At 48.4% G+C, this 23,550-nt stretch overlaps 1 protein-coding gene across 3 annotated transcripts; it reads left to right on the forward strand.

Moving 5' to 3' along the window:
* Positions 1-63: 63 nt before the first annotated feature.
* Positions 64-22,607, forward strand: EARS2 (glutamyl-tRNA synthetase 2, mitochondrial). Of its 3 annotated transcripts, XR_005986644.1 has the most exons (10): positions 66-259; positions 3,195-3,350; positions 7,219-7,408; positions 11,273-11,745; positions 12,974-13,082; positions 15,844-15,997; positions 16,084-16,214; positions 20,765-20,900; positions 21,343-22,153; positions 22,244-22,607. XR_005986644.1 is itself a non-coding variant. In XM_041747386.1 (9 exons), exons 1-9 carry the CDS (start codon positions 121-123, stop codon positions 21,424-21,426), a joined length of 1,572 nt encoding a protein of 523 aa, XP_041603320.1. In that variant the 5' UTR covers positions 66-120; the 3' UTR covers positions 21,427-22,607. The 3 variants fall into 3 exon arrangements, 1 of the variants encoding a protein (XP_041603320.1); XR_005986645.1 differs by lacking the exon at positions 3,195-3,350 and having other exon boundaries at positions 64-259; XM_041747386.1 differs by having other exon boundaries at positions 21,343-22,607.
* The last annotated feature ends 943 nt before the right edge of the window (positions 22,608-23,550 follow it).

Consider the following 23,550-nt stretch of genomic DNA (forward strand, 5'->3'; position numbering starts at 1 on the left):
GGCTAGACGGCCTGTACCTTTAAGGGGCGGGGCTGCGCCCTCTGTGGCAGATGCGGATTGGCCGGGAGAGGTGGCCGGAAGTGATGCACTGAGAAGCCCACGTGTGCGTTCCCATCCCACATGGCGTTGCTCCTGAAGAGGCTGCTGTGGCCCGTGAGGCCCCTCGCGCCCTTGGGCCGCCCCGCGGGACGACGCGCGGCCAGCGTGGGCGCCGATGCCGGGGCTGCGGTGCGAGTGCGGTTCGCCCCCAGCCCCACAGGTAACCTTGGCGGACGTGACGCTGCAGGTCGAGGTCCACCGTCCCGTGCCCGCCACCCCCTCCCCCCAAGGTTCCCGAACGAATCCCTTCCGGTGGCATCGCACTGGGCGGGCAGGGCGACCCCATTTTCCAGAGGCAGAAGCAGGTCCACGAGCGGAAATTATTCTTATTGGCAGGAAGTTCTTTGTGTTCCGTCCTTTTATTTCTGTATCCGATGAGTGCGCGTCAGGCACAGACTGTGTGTGCTAGGTGCCCTTCCAGGCGATGGGATGTGGGGGTCATCGGGGAAGGATGGCGGCCCCTGTCCTCAAAACGCCTACACTGTGGTGGCCACGACGAGCACGTGTAAAAATCCCCATCCTCGGGATCCCCGGGTGGCCCAGCGGTTTAGCACCTGCCTTCGGCCCAGGGCGTAATCCTGGAGACCGGGGTCGAGTCCCGCGTCGGGCTCCCTGCGTGGAGCCTGAGCCTGCTTCTCCGTCTGCCTGTGTCTCTGCCTCTTCTCTCTCTCTCTCTCTCTCTGTGTGTGTGTGTGTCTCTCATGAACAAATAAATAAAGTCTTAAAAATAAAATCCCCATGCTTTTAGACAGTGCCATGTGAGAAACGAAGCAGGGGAGGGAGCTGGGGCTTAGGCAGGAAGCTCAGGAAGGCCTTGTTGAGCACGTATCACTTGAGCTGAGAATCCAAAGACGTGAAGCCCATAGGAGGAACGTTATGGGCAGAGGAAATTGCATGCAGGTATAAAGGCCCTGTGGTTAGTGGTGTTGGCGTTCAGCAAGCCAGAGAGTGAGGCAGGGGCGCCATGGGCCTCTCCGCTAGTTCCTCCGGTTTTTGTTCTCAAGGAGTCCACCTTCTGCCCCGTCGACAGCAAGCATGCCTCTGATTCTGAACTTTAGGGTCCACACTTAAGGCTTCCTCTGTGGCAAGATCCCAGCTGTTCAGAGTGACAGGATCTTTCCTGGCAGGCGGCAGAGTGCAGAGTGGGCTTCTCAAGCCATTGAGACAGGACTAGCTTTTAATTTCCAGTTGATCATGTATCAATATTTTTATAGAACCTGACATCAATGAGTTACTGAAAAGGGAAAATACAAAAAGTGTGTAAGATGTGAGCGTATTTCTATTAGATTCACCAGATTTCCTCTGTCAGATTGCTGTCTCTAAACATTTATTCTCAATTTCCGTAGTTGGTTGTGAGCTGGCACTAATTCACAGACCAGCACTGGTTTGCACTGTCCTTTGCAGAGCACCCAGTGGTTGGCTGCCAGGGCGTGAGATTGGCTGAGTCCACGTTGCCAGCTTTGCCACTTATTAGCTGTGTGATGTGGGCAAATTCTATAACCTCTCTGAGTTTGAGTGTCACCCTCTGTCAAATGGAGCTAATGATGGTACCCGCCTCACGGGTTTGAGCTGATGCAGCTGAGGCTCTTAGCAAGGTCTGGTACTTAGTAACCAATATTCTTTTTTTATGATTGTAGTTCTCATTTTCCTTGCTGATTTGTAGGAAAAGCCTATGAAGGCTGTTGATTACAGACAGGTAAAAAGAACTATCAAGCAATACAAATCACTAATTGCTAAAACCAATTGAAAGCTGTACTTATCAACATTTAGATCTCACAACCACTGTATGAGGGAGGTTTCTATTTTTTTTGTTTTTACTAATAGATGAGATTGAAGCTCATACAAGGGAAGTCGGGTCCCCAAGGGACAGCAACTAGCAACTAAATGAATGCAGAATTTAAATGCAGGTTTATTTGGTTTAAGAGGTTGTGCTTTCAGGCAGCCCGGGTGGTTCAGCGGTTTAGCGCTGCCTTCAGCCCAGGGCCTGATCCTGGAGACCTGGGATCGAGTCCCACGTCGGGCCCCCTGCATGAAGCCTGCTTCTCCCTCTGCCTGTGTCTCTGCCTCTCTGTGTGTGTGTGTGTGTCTCATGAATAAATAAATAAAATCTTTAAAAAGAGAGAGGTTGTGCTTTTAATTACTGGCCCCTCCGTCTTCCATCTTGGAGACCACTGGTTTTTGTGGTGACCATGCAATAACTAGCCGAAAGTTACGTAATCAGTGTTGAACTGGAGTCCGCAGAAGAGCCTTTGGTGTCCTGCACAGCCTTCTATACTTGTGGATGCAGAGAAGCTCATTGTGGAGGTAGGGCCATGGCTTGGACCAAAGAAGATAGGATAAGGGGAAATGAGAAAATGCTTATTAATAATCTTTTTTTAAGTTTTTATTTTTTCATTAGAGACACAGAGACATAGGCAGAGAGAGAAGCAGGCTCCCTGTGGGGAACCCAATATGGGACTTGATCCCACGACCCTGGGATCACAACCTGAGCTGAAAGCAAAAGCTCAGCCACTGAGCCACCCAGGCACCTGGAAAATGCTTAATTTTAAGCTTTCAGTCAGGAATGATGGTAATCTTAGGAGTTTGAACTCAGGTGCAAAGAAATACAGTAGAGTCAAATACTGGTTCATGTTGAAAGCCAAAATTTAAGGTGAAAAACAAAGAGTATTTGCAAAGCATAATCGTATGGGTTTTTTTGTTTGTTTTTACCCAAGCACATCATTGAATTTGCATACGTTAAATGCATGTGTGATACAGCTTTAGTGGATAATTCTCTGCTTGTCCTCATTTTGGTAGAACTTGGCCTTGAAACAAATTTCAAAGTAGAATGGTGGGTAGAGCTGAAATCTTTTCACAAAATCACATACTCTAAAACTTGGGTGGTCTTCTTCCAGGATGAGGGGCTATAGGAGTCAACCACCCCCATCCTCTGGCTGTCTGTCTAGGTCTTAGCTGGAAAGATGAGACAGGGTAGCTGTTTCTTGAACTTTGACACTCACTGGGACGTCCTGTTACAAGCAGGGCTTGCTTACCTTTTTGGGTGAGGTACGTTAGTTTATCCTCCTTGTCTTGTCTGAACCGTTCTCTTTTACCAGGCTTCTTGCACCTGGGTGGCCTCCGCACTGCCTTGTACAACTATATCTTTGCCAAGAAGCACCAGGGGAGCTTCATCCTCAGACTGGAGGACACAGATCAGACCCGCCTTGTGCCTGGGGCAGCGGAGAATATCGAGGCCATGCTGGAGTGGGCAGGTGAGACAGGCAGGGGAAAGGAACCTTCTCCAAGGGGGAAGGCAGAGCTGGGATTCTATAGGCCTTCTCATGGGGCCCTAGATGAAGAATGAGGATTTCCTGTAGATATGTGTACATTTGTGCTGTCTCAGGGGGCACATGCCACCCCAAAACATGCTGAAGCTCCCTGAGGAACAGCTCCGAGGCCGTTTTGAGGTTTATTTTCTTACCGCAGAACCTCAGATCCAGCTGGGAGCAGACAGGAAAACAGGCCAAGCATCTGCTCTGGAGCAGGTAGGCCGATAGTGGGAGATAGCTCCGGCCAGCCCTTATTCCTATGTGGGAATGCTAGCCCAGCTTGTTCAATCTTCTCACTTCCCAGAGGACTCAGAAATGCAAGTCTTTATTACTCTCTTTTTAATGAATATTTCCCATTGTTAAAGTTGAGCCCGAATTTCTTTTCTTTTTTTTTTTTTTTTTTTTTAGTAAACCACATTGTGTGAGCCAAACGAAACATGTACAGCGTCTAAAGTCAATCTTCTTGTGGGAAGTTTAATCCAGAGGCCTGCTAAACTACGGGAAGATGAGGAGTGTGTGTGTGTTCCTTGGGTCAACAGTCACTTACTTGTCAGGACAGGTAGAACCAGTTAGGCTCCCCAGGGAAAAATACCAAAAATACCAAGACTTTTATAAGATGTGTATCTTAATCTCAGGTAAATTATTAACAAGATTTTGGGTTACCAAAGGGGAAAAACAGATCATGTCTGTACCTTCTGTTGTAGAACATTATAGCAGATGCTTAAGTCAAGATTAGTTGAATAAAGGAATTCGTTCACAAAGATCACTTACTATAAGAAGGTCAAGTTCCAGCATTGAACGGAGACCCTGTGTCCAGTGAGTAGGGAAAGATAGATAAACAGACTAATTCATTCTCACCGTGACATTATGTGTTGATGAGTGCTATGGAGACCAGGGTGACAGGTTAGGGAACTGGCAGGGAGAGATGTTCTCTTAGTCAGGATGGTCTTTTTGGAGGAGGCGACATGAAAGCAGAGATTGCACAGTGTGGGGCAGCTCTGTGGTTACCTGGGCAAAGACTAAAGCAGAGGGAAGAGCAGATGTGAAGGCTCTGTTGCAGGAAAGCGTGTGATGTATTAGAGGAGCAGCAAAGAGGCCAGTGTGGCCCAAGCACAGTGAGCAAAGCAGGGGGACTAGGTGTGAAGACAGAAGTTGGCCAGAGTGGAACCATGTAGTGCCAGGCAGACCAGGATGAGAACTCGGATTTCACGAAGCACCTGCTATGTTCAGGTGCTGTACTAGGCACGAGAGGTACACTGATGAACAAGTCCCACCCTTGGAGCCCCTTGTGCAGTATGATCATGTGAGTGCATCCTGTGGCCCCATAGCAGACTCTTTACTCAGCATTGTGGCAAGGCAGAGGGGTGGCTGACCTCTGTAGCTTCCTGCCTTAGGAGCCTGCCTGCCTGCCTGCCTGCCTTCCTTCCTTCCTTCCTTTAATTCACTTCATATGAAATTCACCATTTCAAAGTGTACAAATCAGGTACCTGGGTGGCTCAGTTGGTTAAGTGTCTGCCTTCAGCTCAGGTCATGATCTTGGGGTCCTGGGATGGAGTCCCACATTGGGCTCCCTGCTCAGTGGAGAGTCTGCTTCTCCTTCTGCCCTTTCACTCTGCTTGTGATTTCCCTCACTGTCTCTCTCAAATAAATAAATAAAATCTTTTTTTAAAAAGTGTACAGATCAGGGATGCCTGGGTGGCTCAGCGGTTGAGCATCTGCCTTTGGCTCAGGGTGTGATCCTGGTCTCGGGATCAAGTCCCACGTTGGGCTCCCTGCGAGGAGTCTGCTTCTCCCTCTACCTGTGTCTCTGCCCCTCTCTGTGTATCTCTCATGATTAAATAAATACAATCTTAAAAAAAAAAAAAGTGTACAGATCAGTGGTTTCTAGTATATTCACTGTGTAATGCCAAGTATCACCATCATCTAATTTCAGAACGTTTCCATCCTCCCAAAACAAAACTCCATATTTATCAGCAGTCATTCCTATTCCTGCTTCCTTTTAGTCCCTGGCAGTTGCTAATCTATTGTCTGTTTGCCTATTCCAGACATTTCATATAAATGGATTCAGATAATAATGTGACCTTTAACACGACTGGCTTTTACTTAGCTTAGGAGTTCTATGTTGTAGCATGTGTCGATACTTCATTCCTTTTTGTGATCAAATAATCATTATATGGAAATACCACCTTCTGTTCATCCATTCGTCAATGGATGGGCATTTGGATTATTTCCTCTTTTTTTTTTTTTTTTAAGATTTATTTATTTGAGGTGGGGGTAGACAAAGAATCTCAAGCAGACTCCTTGCTGAGCCTGGACCCTGACGTGAGGCTCAATATCAGGACCCGAGATCTTGACCTGAGCCAAAATCAAGAGTTGAACGCTTAACTGACTGAGCCACCCCGACGTCCCAGTTTTTTTACTCCAATGAATGGAACTGCTATGAACATTTATGTACTAGCTGTTACATGAACATATGTTTTCAGTTACCTTAAAGCCACTCTTAAAATCCTGGGCCATTCCAAATGCTGAACATGTTAAAGTTATGTCAGGAAGGGGCTCCTGAATCACTGTCTTTTCTGACAAATGAAGAAACAGACCCAGCGGGAGAGGTTAGCTGAATGATAATGATCACAGTCCAAACTGGCTGAGTGCTTAGCACTTAGCGGGCAATACACCAAGCACTTCACCTATGCCATCTCATGCTGACCTCAAAGTACTGCCCAGGTGTTAGAATCTCAGTGAGGAATTGGAAGCTCTGAAAGGTGACTTGCTCAAGGCTCCAGAGCAGGCCAATGTGTTTGAACCCAGGCCCGTTTGCCTGCAGAGTCTGTTAATGTCAAGTATGCAGGATTAATCACATCCTTACCTTCCTAACTCATCGGAAAACTATTTGAGGGCAGAAACCCCACCATCTGGCTCTTCTGTGCCCCTTCTGTCTCTATGGGATGTGTTTATAGGTTAAATCTGTCCTTTGTGACCTGAGGAAACTAGACTTTGGTTTGGGCTGTGGCTCAGAAGAGATCACATTTCATTGAACACCACATAGTGCCGCGGTTCTCCATGTGATCCTCGGGCTAAGCAGTTTGTGAGTGCTGATGCATCCTATTCTTGCTGCTATTGTGTGCAGTAGGCCATCAGCTCCATCTTGCAGGGAAGGATGCTGAGGCAGTACAAGTAGTTAAAAGCGTGGACTGGGATCTGCTAGCCTGGGTTTCAGCGTAGTTGTACCCTTTGTCATTGGTCAAGTGAAGTAACAACCCATCTGTGCCTAGTGTCCTTACCAAATGGGCGTCGTGATGGCATCTAGCTGGTAGGGTGTTTCTGAGGCTTGGCGATGTAACAGAACAGAAAAGCAGTCTGACAGGTGCTTGGCACTGTGGCACTCACACATCTTCAGGATCCCTTGTCACAGCTGCTCAGGCACAGAACCGGGGGTCCCATCAAGGCCTGACGGACTATACCAGGAACTATGCTTTGATCTGAGCCAGCTGTGCCAGGCCTGGGCTGCTCTCCCACCTGGGGGAAGGACGGGTAGAGAGGAGGTGTGCAGTTGAGAGCGTAGACTGTGAAGGCAGCACACCTCCATGACTCCTTATCCATCAGGCCACATGACCTTGAGTGCTTAGCCTCTCTTGTTTTTTAACTGCTCACCTGTGAAAGGGAAATCGCAGTAGTAATGACCTCGAGGATTGTCATGAGGATTACAGGCCTTACTGAACACACAAAGTACGTAGAACAGTGCCTGGGAACTGGTGCTGCAAGCACATTCGTTATTAGTGTTTGGTGATGATCGTCTCTTGCTATGTCCTAGGCATCCCACCTGACGAGAGTCCCCGCCGGGGAGGTCCTGCGGGCCCCTACCAGCAATCCCAGCGACTTGAGCTATACGCCCAGGCCACAAAAGCACTGCTGGAGTCCGGCGCTGCTTACCCCTGCTTCTGCTCACCACAGCGGCTAGAGCTCTTAAAGAAGGAGGCGCTGAGGAACCGCCAGACACCACGGTGAGAACCTGCTCCCCAAAGTTGCATATGTTCCTCTGCTGTTGCTGCATTAACAGATAACCCCGAGACTTTGGCCATCGTGTGGCTTCCTATGGGTCAGGAGTCTGGGCACAGCCTAGCTGGGCCTCTTGCAAAGCTCCATTCAAGGTTTTGTCCAGCTTTGTGGTTTTCTCAAGGCTTGGCTTATGGAGGATCTGCTTCCTGTTTCTCTCATGAAGCTACTTGCAGACCTCAGGCTGCGCTGGCTGTTGCCTGGAGATGCCTGCTCCTTGCCACATGAGCCTGTGCATAGGGCAGCTCATGGCATAGCAGCAGGCTTTGCTGCCAGTGAGCCATAAGGAAAGAGACCAAGCAAGACAGAAGCCAGAGTCTTTCTGTAACCAAATCAAGAACGTGACATCTCATCACTTCTGCATTCCCTTTGTAAGAAGAAAGCCACTAGGTCCAGCCCACACTCTGAGGAGGGGATGACACAAGGGTAGAAACATGGGAGGGCGGGAATCACTGGGGCCATGTCAGAGCTGACCATCACATTGGCTCTTGAGCAATAGTAACACATAATTTCAATTGTTGGTTATTCTGAGTAAGTAAAAGAGTTTCAGGTCCAACGAGATATATATGCAAAGATCTCTCCTAACTCTGACTCTGGCCACTCAGTTTCCCTCATCATAGACAAATGCGGTGAGGCTTTTATTAGGTCTCCCCTAGGTACTCAACACAATCCTTAGTGTGCATTGTTTCTCTTCTCCCCCATCCCAACAGCAGCACACAATTTACGGCTTGTACAACTTACCCATTTCCACTTACCGTCTTGAGGATATCAGTCTATATTGACCCATGGATTTTTCTTACACTTGCACAGTATTCCACTTCACAGATGTACCATCCCTTAATCCAGTTTCTTACAAACAAATCTTTTTTTTTTTTTTTTTTTATTCATGATAGACACAGAGAGGGAGAGAGAGAGAGAGAGAGAGAGAGAGACATAGGCAGAGGGAGAAGCAGGCTCCATGCAGGGAGCCTGATGTGGGACTTGATCCCCGGTCTTCAGGATCACGCCCTGGGCTGAAGGCGGGCGCCAAACAGCTGAGCCACCCAGGGATCCCCTCTTTTTTTTTTTTTTTTTAAGATTTTATTTATTTGACAGAGAGAGCACAAGCCAGGGGAGCAGCAGAGGGAGAGGGAGAAGCAGGGTCCCCGCCAAGCAGGGATCTGGACCTAGGGCTCAATCCCAGGACTCTGGGATTGTGACCTGAGCCAAAGGCAGACGCTTAACCAACTGAGCCACCCAGGTGTCCCCTTACTAATCTTTGTGCTATTTCCAGTCTGTAGTTATAACAAAGGAGCTGGGATGGATCATGTTGACATATATTGTTGTGCGTGTGTACAGGTTGTTTATTGGAGACCTTCCTAGATGTGGAATTTCAGGACCAGTTTGGAGCTTTGATAAACACTGTCCTGTGGCCCTTGACCACCTTGCTTCCTCTCAGCAGTGGCATCAGAACATCTGAGCTCCATTTTGTTTATTTTTCTTTTGAGTGAGAGGGTATACACATGCACTCCAGGGGGTGGGGGACAGAGGGAGAGAGAGAATCCCAAGCAGGCTCCGTGCTCACCATGATGTGGGGCTCAATCTCATGACCTTGAGATCGTGACCTGAGCCGAAATTGAGAGTCAGATGTGTAACCAACTGAGCCGCTTAGGTGCTCCTGTTTATAAAGAATTCTTAAAACTTTTTTTTAAAGTTTATTTAAATAATCTGCACACCCAGCATGGGACTTGAACTCATAGCCTCAAGTTCAAGAGTCATATGCTCTTCTGACTGAGCCAGTGAGGTGCCACTCCCTTCCCCCCCCTTTTTTTTTAAGGTAGGCGCCACACCCAATGTGGGGCTTAAAGTCTGAGATCAAGAGTCAAGCTCTACTGACTGAGCCAGCCAAGTACCCCTCTAGGTTCCAATTTAAATGAACTGTTTGGACAAGGACTGGATGTTTGTATGAGGTCTTTTAAAATCATGGTCAGATTCTGTCATGGAATCCACAAAGTCATTTACCAACTGAACACTTAGCTTTCTGTCAAGAGGTACATTTTCAAGCTTTACATTTGTATATCAGGATGCTTTGGGGAGCAAGTAATGGAATACCCTATTTAAAAGGCACAAACCTGGGGTGCCTGGGTGGCCTCGTGTCTGCCTTCAGCTCAGGTTGTGATCTCAGCCTTCCTGCTTAGTGAGGAGTTTGCTTCTCCCTCTTCTGCTCCTCCCTCTGCTTCTGCTCAAACTCTCTTTCTCTCTCAAATAAATAAATAAAATCTTAAAAAAAAAAATGGTACAAACCAGGGGCACCAGGCTGGCTCAGTCAGTGGAGCATGGGATTTTTGTTTTTAAAGATTGTATTTGGGATCCCTGGGTGGCGCAGCGGTTTAGTGCCTGCCTTTGGCCAGGGCGCGATCCTGGAGACCCGGGATCACATCCCACATCTGGCTCCCGGTGCATGGAGCCTGCTTTTCCCTCTGCCTGTGTCTCTGCCTCTCTCTCTCTCTCCCTCTGTGTGACTATCATAAATAAATAAAAATTAAAAAAAAAAGATTGTATTTATTTATTCATGAGAGACACACAGAGAGAGACAGAGACACGGGCAGAGGGAGAACCAGGCTCCATGCATGGAGCCCGAGGCAGGACTTGATCCCAGGATGCCAGGATCACACCCTGAGCCAAAGGCGGACACTCAACCGCTGAGCCACCCAGGCGACCCTGGAGCATGTGATTCTTGATCTCGGGGTCATGAGTTCAAGCCCATGTTGGGGGTAGAGTTTACTTAAAAAATAATTTTTTTAAAAAAAAGGGACAAGCTACAGGCGCTTGTACTTTAACGCACAGACGGCTCACCTGGGGATCTAGTTAACACATAGATTCAGATTTGTCTGGGCTGGGGCCCAAGATGCTACCTTTCTGACAGGATTCCAGATGGGACTGCTGCTGGGGGTCCACAGACCTTACTTGGAGTAGCCAGGGCATAACCTACACAGACATTAACCACTTACTTTGCAGAAATCTGGAGGTGAGACACTCAAGAATAAAACCAGTAGCTTCAAGACATTCGGGCTCTGTTTTGGCTTCTCCTTGCTGTGCCTGTGTATCAGTTCCAAGTGGCTGTGGTGGCTAAGTGTTCTGTCCTCATAAGACAACATCTGAATAGTACAGAAGGAGAAGGCAGGGAATAAAAAAAGAGTTTTTCCTCCTGTGGCTCTTCTGTTCTCAAATGGAGAGAAAATCTTTCCCAGAACCCTAACCCTCCGCTGCCCCTAAGCATACTTTTCTTTGAGTGTCAGTGAGTAGAGTGTTCCTACCTGGACCATTTGCCAGCATCAGGAAAGAGATTGCATGATTGGCTACACCAGCTGTGATTCAACCCCTGGGACTAGGCATTTTGCCATCTCCTTATTAACAAAGAAGAGGGACAGGCTGGAAGGTAGGCAGGTGTAAGTGTCTGCCATACTGTTTTCTCATTTGGTTTTCTAATATATCCCTCTTTTTATTCCTGTTCAAGACTAGAAAAAGAGGGGCACGTGGGTGGCTCAGGTGGCTCAGTTGTGTCTGCCTTTGGCTCAGGGGTCCTGGGATCAAGTCCCACAACAGGCTCCCTGCAGGGAGCCTGCTTCTCTCTCTATGTCTCTGCCTTTCTCTTTGTGTCTCATGAATAAATAATTTTTTATTTATTTATTTATTTTTTTTTAAAAGAGAGACTAGAAAAAGAACTAGAGAAGTAAATGACTTGCCACGGTCATTTAACCAACAGAGACAAAGACGGAACTCATGTCTGTCTTTGGTACTCTTAGCCACTATGCTGCTCTGCTCCCCAACAGGTATGACAATCGGTGCAGGAACCTGACACAGAAGCAGGTGGCCCAGAAGCTAGCCAAAGACCCCAAACCTGCTATCCGCTTCCGCCTAGAGGGGGAAGCCCCAGCCTTCCAGGACCTGGTGTACGGCTGGAATCGGCATGAAGTAGCCAGTGTGGAGGGGGACCCGGTCATCCTGAAGAGCGATGGCTTCCCCACGTACCACCTGGCCTGTGTGGTGGACGACCATCACATGGGCATCAGCCATGTGCTGCGGGGCTCTGAGTGGCTGGTCTCCACCTCCAAGCACCTGCTTCTCTACCAGGCCCTGGGCTGGCAGCCACCTCGCTTTGCCCACCTGCCTCTGCTCCTCAACAAGGATGGCAGCAAGCTGTCCAAGAGGCAAGGGGACATTTTCCTGGAGCAATTTGCTGCTGCTGACTTCCTGCCGGATGCCTTGCTTGATATCATCACCAACTGTGGCTCCGGGTTTGCAGGTACTGCCACCCCCGCCCGACACACACACAGTTGGGAGGTCACAGCAAAATCATAGGAGTGAGGAGTTAGGACTTTGGTGAGGCCCACCTGGTATTCAGCCCTGGCTGTGCCACCTGCCAGCTACACAGTCTTGGACAAGTTCATTCATGTCTTCAACAGGTGTTTTTTTTTTTTTTATTTTTTTTATTTTTTTTTTTTAACAGGTGTTGATTGAGCCAGACATTGTGCTTAGTGCTGGGGCTACAGCAGTGAACAAGATAGATGTAACCCCTGCCCTTTAGGAGCTGATGGTCTTTGAGCTTCACTGGCCCCATCTGTAAAATGGGGAGAAGTATCTACCTCATAGGGTTAGGATTCACTGAACCCATGAGTATGGAGCACCCAGCAAAGTATCTGATAACCAGTAAGCATGAAAGTTACAGATCTTACAATTATGACAATTCTATCACTACCGCTATGGCAAGTGTGGGTTCCGACAGTATTACTAAGTTATTACTATGACCTTAGTGTTTTTCCCAGCCGAGCCTTCTTATCCTTGGCCCAAGACTTAGAGCCCAAAGTTTAAAGAAGCAGCAAATGACAATGACCTCTTTGTGAAGGGGATTTCTGAAAATGTGGGAGTGATAGTCTGTTTACTGTTTATTCTACTCTTATCTGCTTTACTCCTTAAAATATTCTTGAGAGGTATTAGTTATCCCTGCTCTTTGTAAGAGGATTGAGAGGCTCCGAGAAGTTTGAGTGACTTGCTAAAGTCCCACAGCCTGGAAGGGCCGTGGCAGAGACTCTCTTTAGGCCTGGGCCTGACCACGATGCCCACTGACTGTGGGGGGGGGGCGGGGGGGGGTTGCTACTCAGGAGGAGCGGCTCCCACCACAGCAGTTCATAATGCTGCCTGTGCTTTGGAATCACCCAAGAGACTTGTAAAACGTACTTGAATCCAGTGGAATCAATCTCCAGGCACAGCCAGGCCGTGGGCATACCGTTCCTGCAGCTCAAGTCAGTGAGGGCAGTGAGGGTTGGTTTAGTCTGATTGTTTTCAAACTTGATTTTCCAGAGAGACAGAATCCTTTCTGCAAGTGAAAGCTCATTTGGGCCCTTGATCTAAAAGAGCTAGAAATTGAATCCCTTTGGTCGAAATGGAATGGGGAGCTCAGAACATGCTCACCCAGCCTCCCTTGTGATTGAAAGGAGAGGCAGGGGGCTGAAGCTGGGCATGCCTACTTGCAGAGAACCAGATGGGCAGGACGTTGCCAGAATTGATAACACAGTTTGACCTGACCAGGATCACCTGCCACTCAGCGCTCTTGGACCTGGACAAGCTCCCAGAATTCAACAGGTGAGTACGGAACCTGAGTGGCTGCTGGTTGGAAAGGGCTTTCTGGCTGATGATGGGCCCCTAGGGCAGAGGCCTGAATTTGACCCATGTGACTCAGTTGTCTAATGTTTTTGACCTGACACAGAGCAAGTAAGTCACCTAACCCCCTGGAGCCTTTGTTTCCTCTTCTTGAACATGGGGCTAATTACAGGACCTACCTTGTGCAGTTGTCTTAAGAATTTTGTAAAAGGCCAACCTTTTACAAATAATAATAATAATAATAACAAAAATAAACATTCGGCCAAAGGACTCTACACCGCCCCTGGCATGTAGAAAGTGTTCAGTAAGTGGTGGGTACTGCTTTTGTCATTGCCATTATTCCTGGCCACCCCTTGTGTGGATTCTGTTAACCATGGCCTGGAAAAGGGGCATCTTTATTTCAGAATCACCATCCCCCAACCCCAACCCCAACCCCAACCCCCCCTAACCAACACAGTGAATGAGCACCATCTCATGGCACCTGTTACATATTTCATGGAGTTCTTCACTCAGACCTCTAAACCCAGTCACAGTTCAGATCACTGTTGACATACCCTTCTAGGGCCTCAGTGGTAAAACCAGCAGACAGATATGTGCTTAAGGGATAAGGGACTCACTGATGCCATCTCTTGAGCATCAGTTTGGGTACAGGCTCTCCTCAGTGCTTTACTTGCCTGAGCCCGGAGAATTTACATTGACTGCAGATGTCTTAGGGATGTTATCTCATTTATTTCTCCTATTCGATCTGTGGGGTCAGTTGCATGACCCTGCCCTATTTTGCCTGTGCAGAAACTGAGACCGAGGGCAGGTCCACAACTATCTCAGGTTCACATAGTAAACAGCAGGCATCTCTTGAATGGGGCATTCAAGAGCAAATGTAACTTGTACCCTCCCTTTCTGATCTAGGGAAAGCATTATTTTGGGGACATGGGGGCAGGGTGGGGAAATATTTGGTGACCCGCTCCAGTCCTCCCCAAAGCATGAGGGCAGCCAGAGGAAGGTAGAGGTGGGCTTTGCTCAGTGTGAATCAGGGAGGAGATGCAGTGTTGGAACTGACGCCCACAGGTTTACTGCAGCCAAAGGTGTCATGTTGAGATATCTCTAACATCAAGCCACTGCTGTGATGATTTCAGTGCTGGTAGTAAGAGTCGCCATCACAGCAACCCTAGAGTTGTGGTGGGAGTAGTAACAGTAATTACCAGCTATCCAGCACCTACTGCCTGCCTCTTGGGGCCCTGAACCTGACATGTATTATCTCCAGCGTGGCCACTAGGGTCTCTTGATGGCTTGTTTTCTGTTGTCGTCTCGCCGCTGAGACAGTCCTAGAAACCATTTCAGCATGTGGCATTAATTCCTTTTCAAGAAAATCATGTCTTGGGATCCCTGGGTGGCGCAGTGGTTTAGCGCCTGCCTTTGGCCCAGGGCGCGATCCTGGAGACCCGGATCGAATCCCACGTCGGGCTCCCGGTGCATGGAGCCTGCTTCTCCCTCTACCTGTGTCTCTGCCTCTCTCTCTCTCTCTCTCTCTCTGTGTGACTATCATAAATAAATAAAAATTAAAAAAAAAAATCATGTATTTTGGACAGTGTGTACTCCAGAGAGCTTTCCACAGGGTCTCATCTTTCCACCACTGATGTGCAGGAGCCTCTCCTCTGACTTCCTGCCCGTCTGCAGCTGCCCTGTGCTCTAGGCTTTACATATGGTCTCATTTAATCTGCACAGTGCCCTATGACAGAGGCTTCTGTCGTCCCCCATCATGCATCCGGAAACTCTGACCGTGTAACCTCCTGCAGACATCTCACGGGGCTGGTCTGATCCACAGGCCTGTCCAGTTCCAGAGCCCAGGAGATACTCACCCAGTGCTGCTGCCTGCCTTTCTTCCATGTCAGGGACGAGGGCCAAGCGCCTGCAGAATGGTCCTTGGCCCTGGACTACTCCTTCTCGCGTCCCTCCCACATTACTGGGGGTGAAGGCAGCCTGGGGGGGGGGGGGGCTGTCTGAAGAGTGACCGAGTCTGGCTAGAGGTTTTGCTGCTTCCAAAGAGAGGCCACAAGGAAGCTAGGAGAATTCTGGAGAGGAGAACTTTGAACTGACAAGGACACCTGAACTTTTTAACCGTGAGCCCTGGATTCAAACAGTTCTGCCCTCTGGACCGTCCCATGGCTTCAAATCCTAGAAATCCGTATTCTTGATCTCTGCCTTTTTGTGCCAGAGCTCCAGCTTTAAGCTATTCAAGGGGGCAGAGACTTGTGGATCCTGCCTTGTAAGCCCATGTGTCTGCCCAGGCCAGGCTGGTAGCACAGGGGAGGGTGGCAGGCAGGAAAGAGGAACTGGGGAGGAGAGGGCCTGGCAGACTGCAGCGTCCTGTCCCTATAACCAGGCAGCCACCACCCTGCTCGAGCCCTGAAGCATGGGGAATGAGGGACCTTTACTGCCAGATCTCCTGATTTCCTGAGAGAAGCCAGAAATCTCTGTTTTTATGTGATCTTCCTAATTTAAAATGTTAAATGCTACTATTTTAGAAGCCCTGCAAACAGGCTCTCTCTCTGGGTTGCTTGGGGCTCTCAGGCTGATTCAGACCTTGGTCACATTCCCTTCCCATATATTCCATGTCTAGGCTGTGGGAGGGACAGCTCATGTAACGCGTCATTCTTCAAACCCTGCCTGGTCCCCTGCAGGGAGAGGGTTTGGGTGGGCTGGGGATGCCATTGTAGTAAGCATGATTCCTTGGCTTCTCTTACAGGCTGCACCTCTGTCGGCTGGTGAGCAACGAGACCCAGAGGCGCCAGCTGGTGGGGAAGCTGCAGGCCCTGGTGGAGGAGACATTTGGGAGCCAACTACAAGACAGAGATGTCCTGGACCCAGCCTACGTGGAGAGGATCATCCTGCTGAGACAGGTGTGGTGTCCGGGAGACTGAGGGAGTGGGTGGCGCCCCCATTACTTCCTGTCCACAGTGTGTTCAGCGACTGCTTCTTCTCCCAGGGTCACATTTGCCGCCTGCAGGATTTGGTGTCCCCAGCACACTCCTATTTGTGGACTCGCCCTGCTGTGGGCCGAGTGCAGCTGGGTACCATCTCAGAGAAGGTGGACGCGATTGCCAAGCGTGTGCTGGGGTGAGTTCCTACAGACCAAGCTCAAGGCTCTTCACTCGACGACTTCTTTCCAGAGCTGGCAGGTGGCCCTGCCACATAGCCCCATGGCTAGCAAGAGGATCTTGGCAAGATGAATGCTGGCTGTCTCTGTTTGGTAGGGGGGCTTACCCAGAGGAGCCCAGACCGTCCCTGGAAGGGGGCACTGCGTTTGGGCTTTGGTGTTGAGTCTACCTGGGTTCCCTCCCAGTACCACCACCTACCCAGTTGTTCTCCTGCCCAGATGGTGTCACTGTGGCCAACTTACTGCACCTTTCTGAGCTCCCATTTCCTCGTTTCCAAGGTAGAGATGACGCTAGTTCTCACTGTGACAGTAACAGAAATGCAACTAAAGCTGGCTTAAGCCCAGCCTGATGCAGGGCCCAGAAATATGCTACTGAGACCTAATTTTTTTCTCTGTCTCTTTAACTCTCTGCTGCACGCTTCTCCATGCCAGCTACTCATTCTGTGGAGAACTCTGTATGGGGTGGAGGGGGTGAAACTCTACCAGACATAGAGACAGTGCTTACCCAACGTGGAAGTGGCAGTCCAGGCCGAAGAGCTTTCCCCATGTCTCAAGGGGACATGTCCCTAGGTTTTGCTCTTGTCTACATGGTGCATGATGGCTCACAGATCATCCACAAAACAGCCAGAAGAGGAAGGAGGAAAAGGGAAGAGGACAGGACACTCCTTCCCCTCACAGACCTGACTTATAGTTACACATTCATTTCCACCCGTATCCCACTGGCTAGAACACCTGTCTTAGTTGCCACACCAAGCTACCAGGGAGCCTGGAAAACGTAGATTTTTTAACTTGGCAGCCACAAGGCTGGCTAAAGATTTTATCATTGTATACAAAAGGGAGAAAGGATAGAAGGGACCAGTAGCAGCCTCTGTTATACCTGCGCTCGTGGAAGACCACTCCAATGCCACAAAGCCTCAGCTGTGTCTTGAGATGATCTTTGACAGAGCCATGTTAGCCTCATTTTCCTGTCCCTGAACCATTTGTTGAAGCCTGGAAAGTGTGACCTGCTAATCAGTGTAGTGTAGCTCACTATCTCCTTGGCTCTGAGTAGACACACACACACACACACACCCTTGCCGCCACCAGGGCACATGGCTAAGAATGGGGGCCAGGTGATTTCCCCAAGGAGATTTGAGGGATCAGGAGAAAGGCAGATGGATGCTGGCCACAACACCCACGGTGTCCTTTTTACTTACATCCGCCCACCTTTACTGTGAAAACTAAAGTAGATAATAAGTGTTTGCTCACACACATGACTGCAGTAAGCTATTTTATGTATTATATACATTAGGTATGTATATATGTACATGTGAAGGGTGTGTGTATGTATGTGTATACACTTAAATTCACAGCAGCCTGATAAAATATCAGGTTAAAACAGTATCCCCATTTTATAGATGAGAAAATCAAGACACAGAGAGGTGAAATAACCTGCCTAAAATAATAGTAAGTTGGAGGAGGAGAGATTCAAACCCAGGCTGGCTGGGCCTAGAGGCCATATGTCTCTCCTTGCAGAGTGCTCAGACATTGCCTGAAGCCTAGAAACCTCAAAATATTGTTATAATACAAAACAAGCATGTGGCCAAAACTAGAGAATAACACAAATGGTACAAGAAGGTCCATAGCAAAAAGCAAGCTTTCCATCCTACTCCAGGCCCCAACAGAAATGTACCAGGCTTAGCTGTTTCCTTTGTTTAAGGTCAGAGTATTCAATGATGTGTGTACATATAACTCCACAATCTTAGAAGTTTTTAAATTTTAAATTTAATATTTTGATTATGAACACATTCAAGCCTTTCAAACCTGAGTTTAACACCTAGAAAGTATAAAAAAGGTAGATAATTGGGAAGCCCATTTTTATCCTTGTCCCCCATCCACCCAGTTCCAGAATCCTCTGTGCATTACTACTATTCCTAATACTATCTAGATGATCCTTCTTTTTTACACAAAAATGTAACTGTTCTGTGTCTTTGGTTGGTTTATTTTAAGATACCTCACAGGTATCTGCCTAGTGCTTAGAGAGCATTCTCCTTTTCTACATCTACACCTATCCCATTATTAAACCACTTTACCATAGTTTATTTAATCATTTCCTATTGATAGGCATTTGGACTGCTTCCAGATTTTACAGGTACAAACCATGCTGCAACGAATAGCCATGTATAGACTTCATTAAGCAGGTCTGTAGGTATATCTCTAGGATAAATTCCCAAGAGCCACTATTATTATTATTGTTGTTGTTGTTGTTGTTTTATTATTCTCTTAATTTAGGGCGTTCCACCATAGGAGCTCTTAGTTCTTTTTTTTTTTTAGGAGCTCTTAGTTCTAATTCACCAGGACCATTGCCTTAACCCTGCATCCTTGCCACGGGGTTAAATTTCAGAGATAGTCTGGGGCTCCCACTCAAAGCAGGAAAACTGACACCCAAGCGTTCTGAAGCTGCCAGATTTCTCGAAGTCCCTTCTGTGCCTGTGCCAAGCTCTGGACCAGCTCTGGCGTGTCCTGAGCTGCACTGTTGGCCACCTCAGGCCTGTCACTTTTACACCAGCTCCTTGGCAGCTTGCTTCCCCAAAGTGACATGGACGAGTGTACTTGTTTTTCCCCACACTACGTTTTATATTTTCCGTATTCTACCTCCTGGACTTTTAGAAATAACAGTGATTCCCTGGCCCAGTCAACGATGCATTGAGAATGATTAACTCTTGCCTCCCATTGAAATTCAGTTGCTCAGACGCCCGAGTTAGGGAGGGAACCTGTTGTAAGAGGCAGTCTTTTCACCTTACTTCTGAACACAGTTCCCCGAAGCCCAGCAGAGGCAGGGGGCTGTCTGGACCCCAGTGTGCCCAGGCAGTGTCACAGTTGTCATGGTGGATTATCCGCACCAGTGAAGCTCTCTGGCCCCAGCCCCTCTACAGCATTTCCGGTTTGGGGTTCCCATAGTTGCCAAAGAGATCTGGGAAGGTGACGTAAAATAGACCCACCCCACCCTGCTCCTGTCCTTTGCTACGACTCAGAGTTGTTATTTTATTTTTTTGGCAAGTCCAGCTCTGATTGGAGAACCTCTTGAAACTCAAACACACTTGTGAGAGTGGATCTCAGCTGGCCTGCCAGGAAAGCAGAGAGCAGCTGCTGGCCTATTGGACTTTAGGTCTTAAGTGCTTCCACTTGTGGGCAGAGAATGGTTGTAGCAAGAGGGGAGGAAGCCAGGCTGGCAACGCAGACCTGCGTGGCCCCAGGCAGCAGGCACCATGACTCTCTTCTGCTTTGGGAACTGCTTCACCCTGGGCTACTTCCCCTACTTCATCACCTCCAGGTGTAGCAGCCTCTCCGATTACGAGGCCTCCGGGTTCACCTGCCTCTTCATGCAGCTATACAAGATGCTGTTCCTGGCCACTGTTTTTCTCACCTGGGAAGGCGGCATCTGTGACTTCACAGGGGAGTCCATAAACACCAGCATGGATGAGACAGACCTGATAGGCCTAAGTCTTATGTTCCAGAATGGAGGCCAGGGAGAGTACAAGAGCATGGTTGCTGCCCTAAAAGTTAAAAAGAAAAAAGGAAAGAGAGAGAGAGAGAAAGAGACTGTTTGTAGCAAGTTGGTGGCAATGCTGTTTTGGGACCTGGGGTCTCCCAATATCTTTTCTTCCTGCCATTCTGTGCTAATGCCCGCCCCCCACCACCACCTCCACTGCATTTCAGGTAATTTCCCCGAGGGCTTCCTTCCATCCTATGTCTACATTCCTTAGTTTGTTTTTGCAATGCGTCTGAGCCCTTGGATATAATAAATGTTAGCTAATAATTAATTTTCTAATGAAATACAAGATCTTCTACTCTGGAGTACTTCTTGTCTGTTCAGGCAATATTCTTAGTGTCTGACAAGTTTTAACTTAGCCCCACCAGAGCCCTGTGAGGTGCAGATACTGTTATTATCCCCACTTTCCAGATGAGAAAACTGAGGCATAGCAAGCACATAACACCAAGGTAGAAATGAGTCAATCTTCCTATTATGGAGTTTTCCTATATTGTGCTTAAATTGTCTGGGTATGTGGTCCTTTGGTTGTTTTTCTTCCTCGACTTAGATGGGGATGGGGGTGGTAGATCTTCCTTCCCCTCTTATCCCCTAGGCAGGCTTGACAATCACAGCTGACCATTAATCTGACATTCTCCCTCTTACCTGCTTGCCGCAGGCCCATGCAGGCCTCCGTAGGCTGGCTCTTTTCTAGGCTTTGTTTAAGTTTGTTTGTTTGTTTGTTTGTTCATTTCTATTGTTATTTTTTGAGTAGGCTCCATGCCCTGCATGGAGCCCAACACAGGGCTTGAACTCACAACCCCAAGATCAAGACCTGAGCTGAGATCAAGAGTCAGACGTGTAACCGATGGAGCCACCCAGGTGTTCCTATTTGTTTGTTTTAGTAATCTCTGCACCCCACATGGGTTTTGAGCTCACGACCCTGAGATCAAGAGTCACATGTTCTTCCAACTGAGTCAGCCAGGCGCCCCTCTCTTCTAGGATCTTAGAAGCACCCAGTATAAGCCTAACTCAGGACATGCTGAATCGTGAACTGAAGAAGGTATCAGAAGGCCTGGAAGGGACCAGACACAGTACTGTGATGCAGTTCCTCCGAGTGGCCCTCAGCGGACAGTTGGTAAGTGGGCAGGTGGGCTGGACTGCTCCCTGGAGCCCCTCGTTCATCCATTCAGCTGACATTCACTGGCCGGCACTAAGCTCTGGTTTGGGGGGTACAAAGCCAAATGAAACACGATTGCTCCCTTCATTCAGTCCCTGAGCAGATAGTACTTAACAGAGTACCTACTGTGTGCAAGCACTGTGCCAAGTATAGCAGTGAATGAAACACACTCCCTACCTACATGGAGCTGGCAGTTGACTGGGGGTGGTAGACCAATCAGTGGGGGAGCACAGGCTCTGGGGAGCCATCCCCAGCCGCAGAAAGTGAAGACAGTAGAAGGCTAATAACTGTGCCCATCGGGGTGCAGGCGGCAGCACTGGGGTTGGCCTGACTGAGGCTGGGTGTCCCCTCTGTAGGCAGCTTAAGGCAGTAAGGCAATGTTTTCCCTTTTCGTTCTTAGCAAGGACCCCCCGTGGCCGAGATGATGGTGTCCTTGGGAGTGAAGGAAGTGCGAGAACGAATACAGAAGGTGCTTTCCAGCTAGAGAGAAGACGTGCAGGATGGTGGAAATGGCCCTGGGAACCTGGACATGCCTAGAGACTGCCTTCAGAGGGAAGCAGAGGGGCCCCAGGAAGCTCATGGAAGGAACCCCGAGTGCATTCTCTGGGTGCACACAGTGCATTTATGGCTTCTCACCTCGTGTCTGGTTCTAGCAGCACAGGTTAGGGACTGGTTCATAGAACTGTCTAGAGGCCTTGTGTGTCACATTGAGCTCAGGCTGCCAGACAGGAGGCTTCAACAACAGAAAACTGTTTTCTCACAATTCTGGAGTCTGAAAGTCCAAGATCAAGGTGTCGGCAGATGTGGCTTCCCAGAGGCCTCTGTCCTTGCCTTGCCCGTGGCCACCTTCTCTCTCTGTCTTCGCATGGTCTTTCCTTGGCCTCTGCCTGGGTGTTCACATTTCCTCTTTTAAGATCATGGGTCAGATTGGAGGAAGGCCCGCCCTAAAGGCCCAGTTGTAACTTAATCACCCATTTAGGGGTCCTGTCTCCACATATAGTCGCCTTCTGAGGTCCTGGGGTTAAGGCTTCAGCATGGAGTGTTAAGGAAGCAGGTCAGCCCCTAACAGCTTGGCAGTTTCCTGGACACGTGGGTCTCGGTTCTCGGGCCCCATTGTATGTGGAACAGTGAAGGATGGCTGGTGCAAGCAGAGCTGAACCAGACAGAAGACCCTCTGGGGCTTGTAAAGGAGAAGTGACCATCTGCCAAGGGTGAGCACTGCGTTTTATACTGCTCTTTGTCCTTGCACTTGGGGCATCCTGTGTCTGCTTCTCTAAAGGTCTTCTCTTTCTCTTTTCCAGTTCTCCAGGCCTGGTCTTTGGACTGATCCCTTCGCCCTGCCTGTTTTACACCTCTTTCTTCATATCCATCTCCTCTCTCTGCCCCTTCTTGTAAGTCATTGTCTGCAGGTTTCTGAAATAAGATGGTTTATTTATTTATTTAAGTAATCTCTGGAAAAAAAAAAAAAAGTAATCTCTGCACCCAAAATGGTGTTCGAATTCACAACCCCAAGATCAAGAGTCAAATGCTCTTCTGACTGAGCCAGACAGATGCCCCTGAAAAAGATGTTCTTATTGGGGTGAATAGGAATGTCCACAGTGGAAGGAAAACAGTGACTGGCTATAAAGACCATACTGGAAAAATAAATAAAAGTTTTGAAAAAGACCCTACTGAGGTTTCTAGGCTTTCCCCATGTGGCAGCCAGCCTCACAAATGCCCCAGTCATTCCTATGCCCTTATAGTCACACTGAGTAGGGCTGACTTGTGATACCTCATGGTTTCCGTTTTGTTCTCTTGGATGACTTACTCTGCGGGAAGCCAGCTTCCACATCCTGAAGACACTCAAGCAGCCCTCTGGAGAGGTTCATGGGTCAGGAACCTGGAGCCTCCTGGCCACACCCATGTGAGCAAGCCATCTTGGAAGCGGATCTTTGAGTCTATCAGGTGTTCAGACCACTCTGTCCTTTATGAAAAAGATCCTGAGCCAGAACCATTCAGCGAGACTGCTCCTGAATTTCAGACACACACAAATTGAAATAATGGTTGTGTTCTAAAGCTACTTGGGGGCAGTCCTGGTGGCGCAGCGGTTTAGCACTGCCTGCAGCCTGGGGTGTGATCCTGGAGACCCAGGATCGAGTCCCGCATCGGGCTTCCTGCATGGAGCCTGCTCCTCCCTATGCCTGTGTCTCTGCCTCTCTCTAGCTCTCTCTGACTGAATAAATGAATAAATCTTTAAAAAAATAAAAAAAAGTAAAGCCACTTGGGTTAGGGATAATTTGTCACCTAGTGACAGATGCTCTTTGCCCAGGGGAGTAAAGAACAGAGATTAAGAGTTTGTTATGTCAAAAAAAAAAAAGAGAGAGAGAGAGAGAGAGTTTGTTATGTCTTACAGAGTCCTGGTCTTTTCTTGAGAAATACATCAGATAAAGCTTTCTGGTTGCAAGCAATAGAAACCAACTCTGCTGAACATAACTTGACTAGAAACTATGAGTTTTTGGAGAGTTTAGGTTTATGGGAGTTTAAGTGCATGGAGAGAGTCCAACAATCAATAAGAAAGCCAAAGAATCAGTTCTTGAAAAAGATAAGGAACCAGGGAAGTTCTGGTTGA

The sequence above is a fragment of the Vulpes lagopus genome, chromosome 3 (assembly GCF_018345385.1).
Source record: "Vulpes lagopus strain Blue_001 chromosome 3, ASM1834538v1, whole genome shotgun sequence".
Taxonomy (NCBI): Eukaryota; Metazoa; Chordata; class Mammalia; order Carnivora; family Canidae; genus Vulpes; species Vulpes lagopus.

What these genes read in the sequence shown, in the direction of transcription:
- EARS2 (XM_041747386.1), top strand. Translation starts at nt 121, where the DNA reads ATGGCGTTGCTCCTGAAGAGGCTGCTGTGGCCCGTGAGGCCCCTCGCG. An exon ending in CTGTGGCTCCGGGTTTGCAG is followed by an intron (nt 11,746 to 12,973) that starts GTACTGCCACCC and finishes GCCTACTTGCAG; the next exon opens with AGAACCAGATGGGCAGGACG. An exon ending in AAGCTCCCAGAATTCAACAG is followed by an intron (nt 13,083 to 15,843) that starts GTGAGTACGGAA and finishes CTTCTCTTACAG; the next exon opens with GCTGCACCTCTGTCGGCTGG.